Source organism: Pipistrellus kuhlii, unplaced genomic scaffold (assembly GCF_014108245.1).
Source record: "Pipistrellus kuhlii isolate mPipKuh1 unplaced genomic scaffold, mPipKuh1.p scaffold_m20_p_33, whole genome shotgun sequence".
Classification (NCBI taxonomy): domain Eukaryota; kingdom Metazoa; phylum Chordata; class Mammalia; order Chiroptera; family Vespertilionidae; genus Pipistrellus; species Pipistrellus kuhlii.
Window position 1 is genome coordinate 4,975,584 of NW_023425533.1, and position 14,521 is coordinate 4,990,104.

The following is a 14,521-nucleotide window of genomic DNA, read 5'->3' on the forward strand; positions in this document are numbered from 1 at the left end:
TTCTATTCCATTGGTTTTTATGCCAGTACCAGGCTGTTTTGAGAACAGTGGCTTTGTAATACAGCTTGAAAATCTGGTATTGAGATCCCTCCTACTTTATTCTTCTTTCTCAGGATTGCTGTGGCTATTCGGGGTCTTTTTTTTATTCCAGATGAACTTTTGGAGTGTTCTTTTTAGGTCTGTGAAATATGCTGTTGATATTTTAATGGGGAGTGCCTCGAATCTATATATTGCTTTGGGTAGTATGGACATTTTAATGATGTTGATTCTACCAATCTATGAATATGGTATGTTCTTCCATCTGTTTACATCTTCCTCTATCTCTTTTTTCATTGTTGTGTAGTTTTCCACAAATAAGTCTTTTACCTCCTTAGTTAAATTTATTCCTAGGTATCTTAATTTTTTTTGGTGTTGTGATAAATGGGATTGCTTTTTTAGTCTCTCTTTTTGTAAGTTCATTATTGGTATGTAGAAATGCCATAGATTTCTTGGCGTTGGTTTTGTATCCTGCTACCTTGCCGAATTCATTTATTAAGTCTAATAATTTTTGATGGAGTCTTTTGGGTTTTCTATGTACAGTATCATGTCATCTGCGAATAAGAACAGTTTTACTTCTTTTCCAATTTGGATGCCTTTTATTTCTTCTTCTTACCTGATTATTATGGCTAGTACTTCCAGCAATATGTTGAACAGGAGTGGTGAGAGTGGGCATCCCTGTCTTGTTCCTGTTCCTAAAGGAAATGGTATTAGTTTTTGCCCACTGAGTATGTTGTTGGCTGTGGGTTTGTCATATATGGCTTTTATTATGTTGAGGTATGATCCTTCTATTTCCACCTTGTTGAGAGTTTTTATCAAGAAAGGGTGTTGGATTTTGTCAAATGCTTTTTCTGCATCAATTGATATGACTATATAGTTTTTATCTCTCAATTGGTTTATGTGATGTATCACATTTATTGATTTGTGAATATTGCACCATCCTTCCATCCCAAGGATAAATCCTACTTGGTCATGGTATATGATCTTTCTGATGTACTGTTGGATTCGGTTTGCTAGAATTTTGTTGAGGATTTTGGCATCTATGTTCATGAGGAATATTGGCCTGTAATTCTCTTTCATTGTGTTGTCTTTATCTGGTTTTGGTATTAGGGTGATGCTGGCTTCATAGAAGGAGCTTGGAAGTGTTTCTTCATCCTGAATTTTCTGGAATAGTCTGAGGAGGATAGGTTTTAGTTATTCCTTGAATGTTTTGTAAAATTCCCCTGTGAAACCTTCTGGCCTCTGGCTTTTGTTTGTTGGAAGCTTTTTGAGGACTGCTTCAATTTCGTCCATAGTTATCAGCCTATTAAGATTTTTTTACTCTTCCTGAGTCAGTTTTGGAAGGTTGTGTCTTTCTAGGAATCTGTCCATTTCCTCCAAGTTGTCTAGTTAGAATAGAGTTGTTCATAGTATTTTTTTTTTAATAATCCTTTGTATTTCTGTGGGGTCTGTTGTTATTTCATCTCTTTCATTTCTGATTTTGTTTATTTGGGTCCTCTCTCTTTGCTTATTGGTGAGCCTGGCTAGAGGTTCATCAATCTTATTTAACCTTTCAAAGAACCAGCTCTTGATTTTATTGATCTTTTGTATTTTTTTTTTTTTGTCTCTATGCCATTCGTTTCTGCTTTAATCTTTATTATTTCCTTCCTTCTGCTCACTGTGGGCTTTTCTTGTTGTTCCTTTCTAATTCTTTGAGTTGTTGAGTTAGATGATTTATTACCATTTTTTCTTGTTTTTTGAGGTAGGCCTGTAGAGGTATATACTTCCTTCTCAGGACTGCTTTCATTGCAATGTTGTGTTTTTATTTTCATTAGTCTCCAGGATGTTTCTAATTTCTTCTTTGATCTCATTGATAACTCAATCATTGTTTAGTAGCATGCTATTTAGCTTCCAGGTGTTTGAATTTTTTGGAATGTTTTTATTGTAGTTTATTTATAATATTATGCCATTGTGATCTGAGGAAATGCTTGATATGATTTCAATCTTTTTGAATTTGGGGAGACTTTGCTTGTTACCCAATATGTGATCTATTTTTGAGAACATCCCATGAGCACTTGAGAAGAAGGTATATTCCATGGCTTTGGGGTGAAATTATCTGAAGATGTCAATTAAGTCCATCTGATCTAGTGTGTCGTTTAGAATTGCTGTTTCTTTGCTAATTTTTTGTCCAGAGAATTTATCCATTGATGTCAGTGGTGTATTAAAGTCCCCTGCTATGACTGTATTGATGTTGATCTCTCCCTTGATATCTTCCAGGAGATTTTTTATGTATTTGGGTGCTCCTGCATTGGATGCATATGTTTACCAGAGTTATATCTTCTTGCTGAATTGTTGCCTTTAGTATTATGTAGTGGCCTTCCTTATCTCTTGTTATGGCCTTTACTTTGAGGTCTATTTTATCTGATATAAGTATCGAAACCCCAGCTTTTTTCTCATTTCCGTTTGCCCGCAAAATGTTTTTCCATCCCTTCACTCTCAGTCTGTGTGAATCCTTTGCTCTAAAGTCAGTTTCTTATAGACAGCAGATATATGGGTCATGTTTTCTTAACCATTCAGCTACCCTATGTCTTTTTACTGGTGCATTTAATCCATTTACGTTTAATGTTAGTATTAGTATTGATAAGTACCTGTTTGTTGTCATATTTTTCCTTAGTGTTTGTGTTTCTTCTTGCCTTTCTCTTTCTTCTTTTTACAGCAGTCCCTTTAGCATTTCTTGCATTGCTGGCTTGGTAGTGATGAACTCTCTTAGCCCTTTTTTGTCTGTGAAGCTTCTGAACCGACCTTCAATTTTGAATGATAGCCTTGCTGGGTATACTATTCTTGGATTTAGTCCCTTGTTTTGCATCACTCTGTATATTTCATTCCATTCCCTTCTGTCCTGGTGTGTTTCTGTTGAGAAATCAGTTGCTATTCTAATAGAAGATCCCTTGTATGTAACTTTCTGTCTCTCTCTTGCAGCCTTTAAGATTCTTGCTTTATCGTTGGTGTTTGTCAATTTAATTATGATGTGTCTTGGTATCTGTCTTTTGGGGTTCAACTTGTTTGGGACTCTGTACTTCTTGGACTTGCATAGTTTTTTTCTTGCCAATATCAAGGAAGTTTTCTGTCATTATTTCTTCCAGGAGGTTTTCTATCCCTCGCTTTTCTTCCTCTCCTTCTTGTATCCTTATTATTCTAATGTTGTTTTGTTTTGTGTTGTCCCAATGCTCCCTTTGGCTCTCCTTTTGCTTTTTAAGTCTTCTTTCCAGTTGCTGCTGTGTTTGTGTGTTTTTTTCTACCTTGCCTTCTAATTTGCTGATGCGGTCCTCAGTCTCTTCTAGTCTACTTTTTAAGCCTTACACTGTGTTTTTTATTGCAGCTATGTCGTTCTTCATCTCCTCTTGCTATTTTTTCCATGTTGATGACATTCTCATTCAGCTCCTTATAGGTCTCATTGAGTTGTGTATATTTGTCCTCCAGCCGTTTAAACATCCTTATAACCATTACTTTGAATTCTGTCTCTGATAAGCTGCTAACTTTGAATTCATTTAACTCACTTTCTGGTGACTCCTCTTTTTCTTTCCTTTGGGATTGCCTTTTCATCTCCCCATGTTTTCCTGTAGTGTTTTAATTATAGATCCAATTGCCTTGCTGCCCAGGTTCCTTTGGGGATGGTGCTACTAGTGTAATCTCTCAGTTCTCCTGGGCTTTGTTAATCTAGTGTAGCTCCCTTTTCAAGCTATTTGGATTCTCTTGATGTAGGCCTGCAAGCTTGAGAGGCACAAATGTGGTGTTTAGAAGTCAGATGCTGTGGAGGGGAGTTTCTAAATTTTTGTTGTCTTGAATCCTTAATTGTAATTGCGCATGCCCAGCAGGGACTCGCAGTGGTCCCCAGGAACTGTCTATTGGGGTGTTGGGGCTTAGGGGACCTGCTATTTGGAAAGGCGTGGCTGAGGTGCCCAGAGATATGTAGTCGTGGGGTGGGCAGACCCAGCTTTTGCTGTTGCACCTGTGGTGGGTAGGTGCTTACTCCCAGTGGTGGTTCACTGGAAAACCCATGTTAGTTTGCCAGTGAGGTGCACTAAAGGACTCTGAAGGGCCCTGGCAGTGTAGTCATGCAGTTGAGGTGCCTATGGGTCAGTATTTAGGCTAAGTGAATTCAAAGCTTCTACTGCTGGAGGAGTGTGCGCCTCCAGCTTGTTCAAGATCTCACCCAAGGCAAGCTCACAGTGGCTCCCACTAGTTGCTTACATAGGTCTGCTGGAACCTTGCCTTTGGAGTGGCATATCCTTGGATGCTTACTCTCAGGGCGCAGAGCACTGATGCACACCTAGGGGTCCTGGCACCTTGGTTGATCAGCTGGGCTCGCCTTCAGGAGAGGGCATTTACAATTTCCACTGCAGGGCCCTGTGCCCCAGTCTGTACAGAATCCACTCGGGTTCTCTTGATGTCTCCTGTGCACTGCCCCAGGAGAGACATGCAACCCCAGAGTGAACTGTTCTAGTGTCTATGTGGTTGGGGTAATGTGCACAAGAGTGTGTGAGCACCCCAGGAGATGCACAACCCGGAGTGGGCTGTCCTATTGTCTCTATGGGATTGAGGTAACGTGTGCGAGAGTGCACGAGCATCCCAGGAGAGGCGCGCAACCCCGGGGTGGGGTGTTTTTGCTTGTCTATGGATTTGGGTCCTAGAGCGAGGAGGTGCGCGAATCTTGGGTTTTGCTGTTGGGGAGGGGGTGCTGCACTTACAGCTGCTGCAAACGGTGTATCTTTGGATGTGGAGGTCCAAGAGTCTGCAGCTGGGGTAGCAGGATAATGGCTGGGGTGGGTGCTGGGTCGCGGGGCAGTTCCAAAGCCTGTTTTGTTGGTGGTGTTGATGGGTTTCTAAAAAAGGCCGCTCTCTGCCGGGACCAGTTTGGCTCAATGGATAGAGCGTCGGCTTGGGGACTGAAGGGTCCCGGGTTCGATTCCGGTCAAAGGCATGTGCCTTGGTTGCGGGCACATCCCCAGTAGGGGATGTGCAAGAGGCAGCTAATCGATGACTCTCTCATCGATGTTTCTAACTCTCTATCTCTCTCCCTTCCTCTCTGTATAAAATCAATAAAATATATTTTAAAAAAATATAAAAAAGGCCGCTCTCCCCTTCAAGATGGCCTTGGCTCCGTGCTGGAATCCCGCTGTCCGGGGAGTGCCTAAAGTGATGGTAGTCTCTCCTTGTCAAGGAGATGCTTTCTGTCAGCTCCTGCCCACCCACACACACTCCTTTCGTACCCTCACTCACTTCCTCTCTCTCAGCTCCATCCTGCCAGCTGCCATCTTCTCCCCAACCCCCTTCCTCCTGTATTCTTTATCTCAGGGGATGATGGTAAGCTCATGTATCTAGATATTCAAATCAGAAATCTGGGAGACATCATTGACCCCACCTTCTTCCTCATGCCCCGTATCACTTGGTCATCAAATCCTGTTGACTTGTAGTACCTCTTGAATTTGTCTCCTCCTCTCCTTTGGTTCAGGCACCCAAGAGTAAGAGTAATTTAAGTAAGACTTTAAAATGACCATCATCCTTCCCCTACTTAAATTCCTCCTGTGGTCCTCCTGCTCTCAGTACAAAATACATTAAATACAAAGCCCTCTTTCACTACTTTTCCCACCCTACTTCATAACTGTTTCAGAAGGCCCTCAAGTATTGGCTTATGGAGTGAAAAATGAATAAATATTTCAACAGTCTGTAGCACTACCCCCCAAAAATGGGCTTCCTTTACCAATGACACAGGCAAATTCAAACCTTCCAACCATTTTGTGCCACCCAAGAAAAATAAATGCTAAAAATAATTCATAAAGTAAAAGGAAAAATAAAAATATGGCATTAATATAACAACTTTAAAAGAAAAATAATAGGTTATCTCAAAGTATTTAAGGGTTATATTTTCCTTTTAAACTGTGCTTCAAGAGTATAAACTATACTCTTAGTTGTTCAGTGTTTGCTTACATTTGGTAGTTTTAATAAAGCCATATTTTAACACACAAAGTGGAAATTCCTGGTTATAGATCTGGGAAAGAGGCAGATGGAAGATGTACTAATGAGAAGACTGAAAAGTTCTTGCATCTGAGGTGCTCTACTCCCACCTGGTGGTATAAATAGAAAAGTGTCAAAATAAGTTTTAAAGATAAAAAAAAAAGAAAAAAAAGCAACAGACATTCCTCAAAATGACAGTGAGGAAGTGACTGTAATTGTTATAGACTGTCATTCATTCAACAGGATTCTTATTGTTTGTCATTACTTTACAGTCGAACCTTCTAAGCCCTTTTGCAGCATTCAAGGAATAGCAGAAACTGGCCAACCAATATCTCTTTCTTGCCATTCGGTGCTTGGAATGCCTTCCCCTGTGTACCACTGGTATAAACTTGAAGGAAAAGACATAATTCCAGTGAAAGAAAGCTTTAGTAAGTATATCCCTCACCAGCCCCCGGCAAGGTATGGTGTGTATGATAGCTGATAGCTTTTGTGTGTGGCTGATTGTTCATCTTCCAGATCAATCTTCCATTTTTCTGGGAAGGGGGGTGTAAAAAGAATGTCTACCTTCTAACACGATGATTGTGGTCTGTTCTTATCCCCAACTTCTAGAAGTCAAACCTGGTTTTGGCTCAGAGGTGGTGGGATGGGGCTATTTTTGGAGTAATCTCAAGGGGTCTAGTTGGACCCTGCACATCTCAAGAAAGGGAGGCTAATTTGAGGGAGTGGGTTGGCATTGAATAAGCTGCTACATTGACATCTCCACCCACATAAGAGATTTCAAGTCTATTTCCTGGTTTTGACAGACCCAGCCACTGGGACTTTGGTTTTTGGAAATCTGACTAATTTTGAACAAGGTTATTACAAGTGCACTGCAATCAACAACCTTGGCAATAGCTCCTGTGAAATCGATCTAACTATTTCACGTGAGTTGATCATACAGCTTTAACAGTTTTTCCTTGAGTCAAGTATACTGGGGTTGCCAATCAAGTAAATTAATTAGTCCTGGTTAGTCCTTCTTGTTTCTCTGGAGATTTGTTGCTTTATAGGTTAACTAGAGGCTCTGTGCACGACATTTGTGCACTTGGGGGTGTGTGTCCTCAGCTGGGCATGCACCCTTTCACAGTTCAGGAGCCCGAGGGGGATGTCCGACTAACAGCTTAGTTGGACATCCTTAGTGTTGCTGTGGAGGAGGGAGAGGCTTCTGCCACAAACACTGTGTTCACCAGCTGTCAGCCAGACGTGTGGCTGAGCACTGCTCCTGCAGTGGGAGTGCACTAACTAGATGGGAGCAGCTCCTGTGCTAAGCGTCTGCCCCCTGGTGGTCAGTGTGCATCATAAAGACTGATTGGTCTATTTGCATATTACACTTTTATTATATAGAATATGATGCATTACCATCATAATATCTACTGTTCACACAATACTTAATATGTGCCACACACTGACCTAAAATGTTTATAAAAATAAATTTGTTTAACCCTCACAAAATCTCTAGATACTAGTGTCTAGAAAGTAGGAATTATTATTTAATAAACAGAAAGACAGCTTCATTGATTGTACTAGGCTAAATTTTCTTTGTTGTGCTGTTGGTAAATCAAGGTGAAACTGTAGCAATCTATGTCAAACATGGAGCTCACAAACTTTCCAGTTCTTAAATAATTTGTTAAGATATGCCCCTGACAATAATAGTAATAAGAAAACTCAGACCTACAGTCACAGTAGCTACTATTTGTGGAGCACAAATTATGTGCTAGACACACAGCCAACTACTGTGAGCATTATTTCACTCAATCCTCCAAATACCCTATCTAGGAGGCAGGATATGTTTGTCTCATTTTACTGAAAGAACTGAAGTTCAGGGAGGTAAGTTATACTGGCAGTGTCTGGATGCCTCTAAACCTCAACCTTCCAGTTCAAAGGTGCTTAGTTACTAATCATAGATTTTAGGGCTTGGAATTGTCAAATTAGACCTGTCAATGGCAAGCCTCCATAAAGGATATCTTGCTATACCTCTCAAAGATCACTTAACACTTAGGATCATGTCATCTATTCCTTTTTCCTAACTTACTTTGAATCTGTGGTTTTAATACATACACTATACAGGTGGGCAGTTCCATTACTTTCCTATTAAGCTGAGCTTTCTTCCTTTTATTTGCCTTGATCCAAACATTTTTTCCAACTCCAGGGTACACCTTCATTCTTATATCACTTTCAGCTATTTTTATTCAAAGTGAAGAAATTTCATCTTTTTGGTCTGTCCTTTCTGTGGTCCCATTCTACCCCCAGTCCCTTGATCAATTTCTGCTGTTTTTATCTGCTGTTTTTCTTTGGATCTTCCCCAATCCCACTTTACCTTTCCAGAGGTAAAGTCATACAGCAGATGTAGACACCTAGGATTTATATTTAAACCTCTCTTCCATTTGAATCCTCTTTCCAGTGATGTTGACACTTGGCTTCCTTCCTTCCTTCCTCCCTTTCTTTCCTTCCTTCCTTCCTTCCTCCCTCCCTCCCTCCCTCCCTCCCTCCCTCCCTCCCTCCCTCCCTTCCTCCCTCCCTCCCTCCTTCCCTCCCTCCCTCCCTCCCTTCCTTCCTCCCTCCCTCCCTCCCTCCTTCCCTCCCTCCCTCCTTCCCTCTCTCCCTCCCTCCCTCCCTCCCTCCCTCCCTCCCTCCCTCCTTCCCTCCTTATCTCCCTCCCTCCCTCCCTCTTTTCTTTCCTTCTTTGCTACCTACCTGCCTCTTTGCCTTCCTCAAATATTCACTGAATATCTATTATATGACAGGGACTGTCCTAGATGATGGAGAAACAGAGATTAATAAGCTATGTGTCTTATAATCAAGAAGCTCACAGTTTAGCTAGAGAGACAAACAGATACTAAAATGTGTTAAATGCTATAATAAAGGTCTGCACAGGGTCTATAGGACATTAAAGAATAAATAATTAGTTATGCTTATACAACCAGGGCCAGCTTTACCAATGAAGTGCTATTTGAGCTGTATCTTGAGGAACTTTATCTATAAAATAAGAATAAAGGTGAAAAGAGGTCGAAGGATGACAATAGAGCAGAACAGCCAGTCCATGCTGGGGGAGGCGATGGAGGATTCCAGCAAGGATGTCTCTGAAGAAAATAAAACAATAACATAAGAAACCTATAGATTATTCTATGTGTTTGAATCTATTGAAAGGAGTTCAATAGTTTTACTGGAAATTTGGGGGATTAGCAATAATACATTTTTAAAAATCACCAAATGAGGCAATTATTTACCTCAGAAAAATTTAAAATGTACAAGAGAGAATCATATTAATACTATTTTCTGCAGCTGTGGACAATATTTACATAGTTATAATATTGCAAACTTGGATTTACTAGTAACTACAACTTGTGCTATAAATATATAAGGAGAATGTGGTAGGGTATGAGGGGAATTGTGTAAGAGAGTTAAAACTTCAACTTCCAGAGTAGGAAGTCAATAGAAAATAACCAAAATTGGAAAAGGTAGAACATATTAGAACAAGCATAATAGAAACATGGGGGCATATTTTAGAAGATTACAAAATACTTAAAAATTATTGTCTCTAGTGAACGGGACTGAGAGATGGGGGACTAGTAGTTTTTGTTTTGGCTTGTTTTTGTTAGATCCTAGTGGAACTGTTTGACTTTCTAAATTATGCACATGTATTCCTTTAATCATAAAATGTCGAAGGAATAATCCAGAAGTTTAACTAGCCTTTAGTCTTAAAATATAAGATGTCCATTCTTATTTGAAGGGAGGTGGATGGGCATGAGCCTTCCTGGAACACAGACATGGCCTTTTGGGGACAATAAAGTCTCATGCTCAGCTGAATCATCCACACAATAAGTTTCTCTATAGACTGATCTAATACACCAGTTTATGGAATGGGCATATCCCTTTCCAGTAGCTAGAATGCATGAGACTCCATAGTGAGCATGGAAACTATGAGAAAGAATGTAGGAACCCACTTGACCTAGTCTCTTGGAAAACCTGCTGAAATGTACCTGCCTGTAACAGAGGCCATTTCTCTGGTCACCAGAGTACAGCTCCATGTTGTCTCTTTCACTCACCAAGCAAATGCACACTGAAGACTCCCATAAATTCCATTTTTTTAAATATAAAATTTTTAAAAAATATGTTTTTATTTATTTTAGAGAGAGGAAGTGCAAGGGAAAGAGAGATTAAAACATTAATGAGAGAAAAACTGATTGGCTGCCTCCTGCATGCCTCCTACTGAGGATCAAATCTGCAACCAGGGCATGTGCCCTGACCAGTAATCAAACCAGTGATCTCTTGGTGCATAGCATGATGCCCCATTTTGAAAGTGATGCCACCTCCCCCAAGTTGGCATATTTTTTATTTATGTATGTAGATGTGAATGGGTAAGCTACATAGTTGACCCAGCCATCGTTCTTCCCCCTGAGTCGAACTGGCAGAGTTCTAGGGGCACATACTCCCAGCCTTTTCAAGTCTAGTATTTCCCAATCTATCAATGCCCCAAATATTCCCCCATCACAAAAGTACATGTATGAGGCAGAGACAATATATTCCACTTTACTAACCAGAGCTTGTATCCTCCAGATCCAGAAGTTGGAATCATTGTTGGGGCCTTGGTGGGCATCCTAGTGGGTGCTGCCATTATCACCTTTGCTGTGTGCTTCGCAAGGAGCAAGGCAAAGGGAAAGGGGAAGGAAAGGAAGAGAAATTCTAAAACTACCACAGAACTTGAGTAAGACCTTAATTTGTTGTATTTACTTGAATATATTCATTTCTCTGGCATATATCTTTCTAAGCACTCCTTTTAGCATAAAATATCAGAGGTATCTTTCTGTTCATTCTCAAGACTTGTATAAAAGAATCATGTTGGGTACTGTTTATTGAGTGCTGTGTTTCAGAGTGTTCTAAACACTTTATATCAACTTATTTAACCACAATAACCATTTTAGGTCTAAGAAAAATATTTATCATTTTAGTGTACTTGTCTTTCTACCAAACAGTCATAAAATATATTTTTCAATATTTTTTGGAACAAGGGGCCCACAAAGGCATAAGTGCATATGGTCTACAGAAGTCAGAATGTGACTGGGCCTATGCTCTTGACCACCCTGCCATTTCTTCTTGAATGTATATGACACCCATTCATTTGTTCATCTTGCCATTTCTAAGCTTCCACAACTATGTATTGGGCATCAACCAGATGCCAAGTATTGTGCTAGATGAAGTGTGAGCTAAAGATACAGCCGAGTCATGGATTTGGTCCTCAAAGACTTTACTAGATGAATAGATCCTTTCACCTTGATATGTTTTACCCACATTTGGAACACTGGTTTTTCTCTCTTGAACTCTAATGATATTGTTGAGACATAACCTTTCAGCACCCAAAATTGAGACATGTGGTCTAACAGTGAATCAGAATATCAGAAATCATAGAAATCTTAAACAGACTGGGACCTATGGTCACTGAAACCTGTGGCTCCATGTGAAATGTCAAACCCTAACTTGGTCTTCTCTGGGCCTTCTTCCTGCAGACCAATGACAACGACAAACAGAGTTACAGAGTTCGAGACAATGCCATCTGAAGATGTTATTCAACTGGAAGCAGCACCAACTTCCTTCCCTGAGACTGAACCCGATACTATCCAGGGGGCATATCGTGGTCCTATCACCATTCCTGAGTCTTCTCTGGAGCCTACTCCAGGACCTAAGCCTGCCCCGGTGCCTGAGCCTGAGATCCAGCAGGAACCCAAGCCCGAACGTGAGCCCGAACCCGAGCTAGAGCCAGAGCCCAGGATTGCAACTGAAGCCTTGTATGATGAGGAAAAACCAGAATAAGTCATAGGCTGGTAGCCTAACTGCAGTGTTTATCACTAAGGAGCCCACTACTGGCGATTAGAATTCAGTTGACCTAACCCATCACCCACTACCTCCCTCCATTCTGACCCAACCTCTTCTAACAAGGTGCTCCTACTATCAATCTAAAATAAACAGGTCAAGATAACTACTAAATAAATGCAAGGGTTCCTGCCTTACCAGTAAAATGTACTTACAATTTTACTAATACATAAACCTAACTAATTATAAAAGCAAGTGATTTCTAATTCAATTGAATAAACCACACCTATTTCAAGAATACAGTTTGATATGTTGATATGTTTTGACATCTGTATATACAATTAACACTTGTGTAGTATTTCAGAAAATCTTATCTCTGTATTTTTAGCTACTCTTTGTTACATTGCACATGCACACATGACAAGGTGGCTTTAATTGGATTCAATATTATTTCTAGGATTAATTCAATGTTTCCCATCTTCACATTAATCACTAAGAAAATAATTCACCATTACCATATCCCAGATTGGGAAAATAATTTTTTAAAATTCCAGAGAAGATTATTTAAAGGGTTCATATTGATTGGTACATAGCATTTAAAACTAGGTCTTAAATTAATGCTTCATTTATTCAAATTTCCAAAGGAACCACACTGTTATTCACTATCTGAGCATAGCATTAAAAAAAAATAACCCAATTTTTAAATGCAAAGTAATGTAGAGGCAAGCAATTCCCAATACAATGTTCCTTTAGTGTATACAAAATGTTGATAACATAGGTGATGTACCATGTAGCTTTAAATGAGCTATTGTGCTATCATTATGTCTCCCATTATCTACTTTGGAAAAGCCAGTTTAGAAAACTGTTCTAAATGAACACTCAAAATCAATTTTAGATAATTCGAACTAATTATTTAAATTGATTTACTGTTGGGGTATTCTACATTAATGGAGACATCATTCTTATATGTTAAATAGTAACTAAAATACATTGATATCATCTCTTTACCAGTTAAAGCTTGTCCATTGAATATATTTCACCTATATCCCACCTTGAACAAATTTACAGGTAGACTTTTTCATTTGCATAATGAATCATATTTAAGGTTCAATAAATAATATTCAACATCTTATTTTAAATGATCCTAAGGTAAATCCTATATAATAAAAAGGTAATATGAAAATTGACCTTCACTCCCTGACACAAGATGGCCACCCCCATGTGGTCAAAGATGGCCACTACAAGACAGCCAGCAGGGGCGGGTAGTTGTGGGCGATCAGGCCAGCAGGGGAGGGCAATTAGAGGTGACTGGGCCAACAGGGGAGGGCAGTTGGGGGCAACCAGGCCTGCAGGGGAGGGCATTTAGGGGCAACCAAGCTTGCAGGGGAGGGCAATTGGAGGCAATTGGGTTGGCAGGGGAGCAATTAGGCATCGATCAGGCTGGCAGGGGAGCGGTTAGGGGATGATCATGCTGGCAATCAGGTGAGCAGTTGGGAGCCTGCAGTCCCGGATTGTGAGAGGGATGTCCGAGTGCCAGTTTAGTTGGACATCCCCTGAAGGGTCCCAGGTTCGAGAGGGTGCAGGCTGGGTTGAGGGACACCCTCCCCCAGTGCACTGGATTTTGTGTACCGGACCTCTAGTCTTCTATAAGAAACTTTGTTGACATTTACTTTATGTAGAATAAACTGCACCTATTTCAAGTATGCAGTCTGATATATTGATGTGTTTTGGCATATGTATACACCCAGGAAACCACCACAACAATCTAGAGCATATCCACCATCCCAAAACATTTCCTATACCCTTTGTGCAATCCCACCAACTTCCTGGACCTAGACTACCAGTAATTTCTTTTCCATAATTTAGAGATTAACTTTGCCTTTTCTTGACCTTCATATACTAGTAAATGGGATCATTCAGTAAGGAATTTTTGTGTCTGACTTCCTTCCAAGTTGAGTTCTTTTTTAAAAATTTATATTTATTGTTGAAAATATTACAGACATCCTTTTCTCTCCTATTCCGCATTGATCCTCTCTACCCCTTTTCTGCCTTCACCTCACTATTGTCTGTGTCCATGGGTTATGGATGTATGATTAGAAGTTCATTGGTTGATCTCTTCCTACCCACCTTCCCTGCCTCCCCACTGAGGGTCAACAGTCTGTTCATGCTTCTGAGTCTCTGGATCTATTTTTAAAAAAAAATATATTTTATTGATTTTGTACAGAGAGGAAGGGAGAGAGATAGCAAGTTAGAAACATCGATGAGAGAGTCATCGATCAGCTGCCTCTTGCACACCCCCTACTGGGGATGTGCCCGCAACCAAGGTACATGCCCTTGACCACAATCGAACCCGGGACCCTTCAGTCCCCAAGCCGACGCTCTATCCATTGAGCCAAACCGGTTTCGGCTGGATCTATTTTTGTCCATCAGTTTATTTGGTTCATTAGATTCCACATATGAGTGAGATCATGTGATACTTATCTTTCTCTGACTGGCTTATTTCACTTAGCATACTAAGCTCCAGTTCCCTCTATGATGTCTCAAAGGGTAATATATCCTTTTTTATATCTGCATAGAATTCCATTGTGTAAATATACCACATCTTTTTTATGCACTCATCTACTAATGGGCACTTGGGCTGTTTCCA

At 40.2% G+C, this 14,521-nt stretch overlaps 1 protein-coding gene across 2 annotated transcripts in view; it reads left to right on the forward strand.

Moving 5' to 3' along the window:
* VSIG1 (V-set and immunoglobulin domain containing 1) overlaps positions 1 to 12,170 on the forward strand; it is a 40,501-nt gene extending 28,331 nt beyond the window's left edge. For both annotated transcript variants that reach the window (XM_045570484.1, XM_036460780.2), the window contains 4 exons: positions 6,303 to 6,458; positions 6,834 to 6,953; positions 10,624 to 10,771; positions 11,571 to 12,170. In XM_045570484.1, coding sequence (XP_045426440.1) covers positions 6,303 to 6,458; positions 6,834 to 6,953; positions 10,624 to 10,771; positions 11,571 to 11,874 — 728 coding nt within the window. In that variant the 3' untranslated portion in view covers positions 11,875 to 12,170. The remainder of the gene's footprint in view (positions 1 to 6,302; positions 6,459 to 6,833; positions 6,954 to 10,623; positions 10,772 to 11,570) is intronic.
* The last annotated feature ends 2,351 nt before the right edge of the window (positions 12,171 to 14,521 follow it).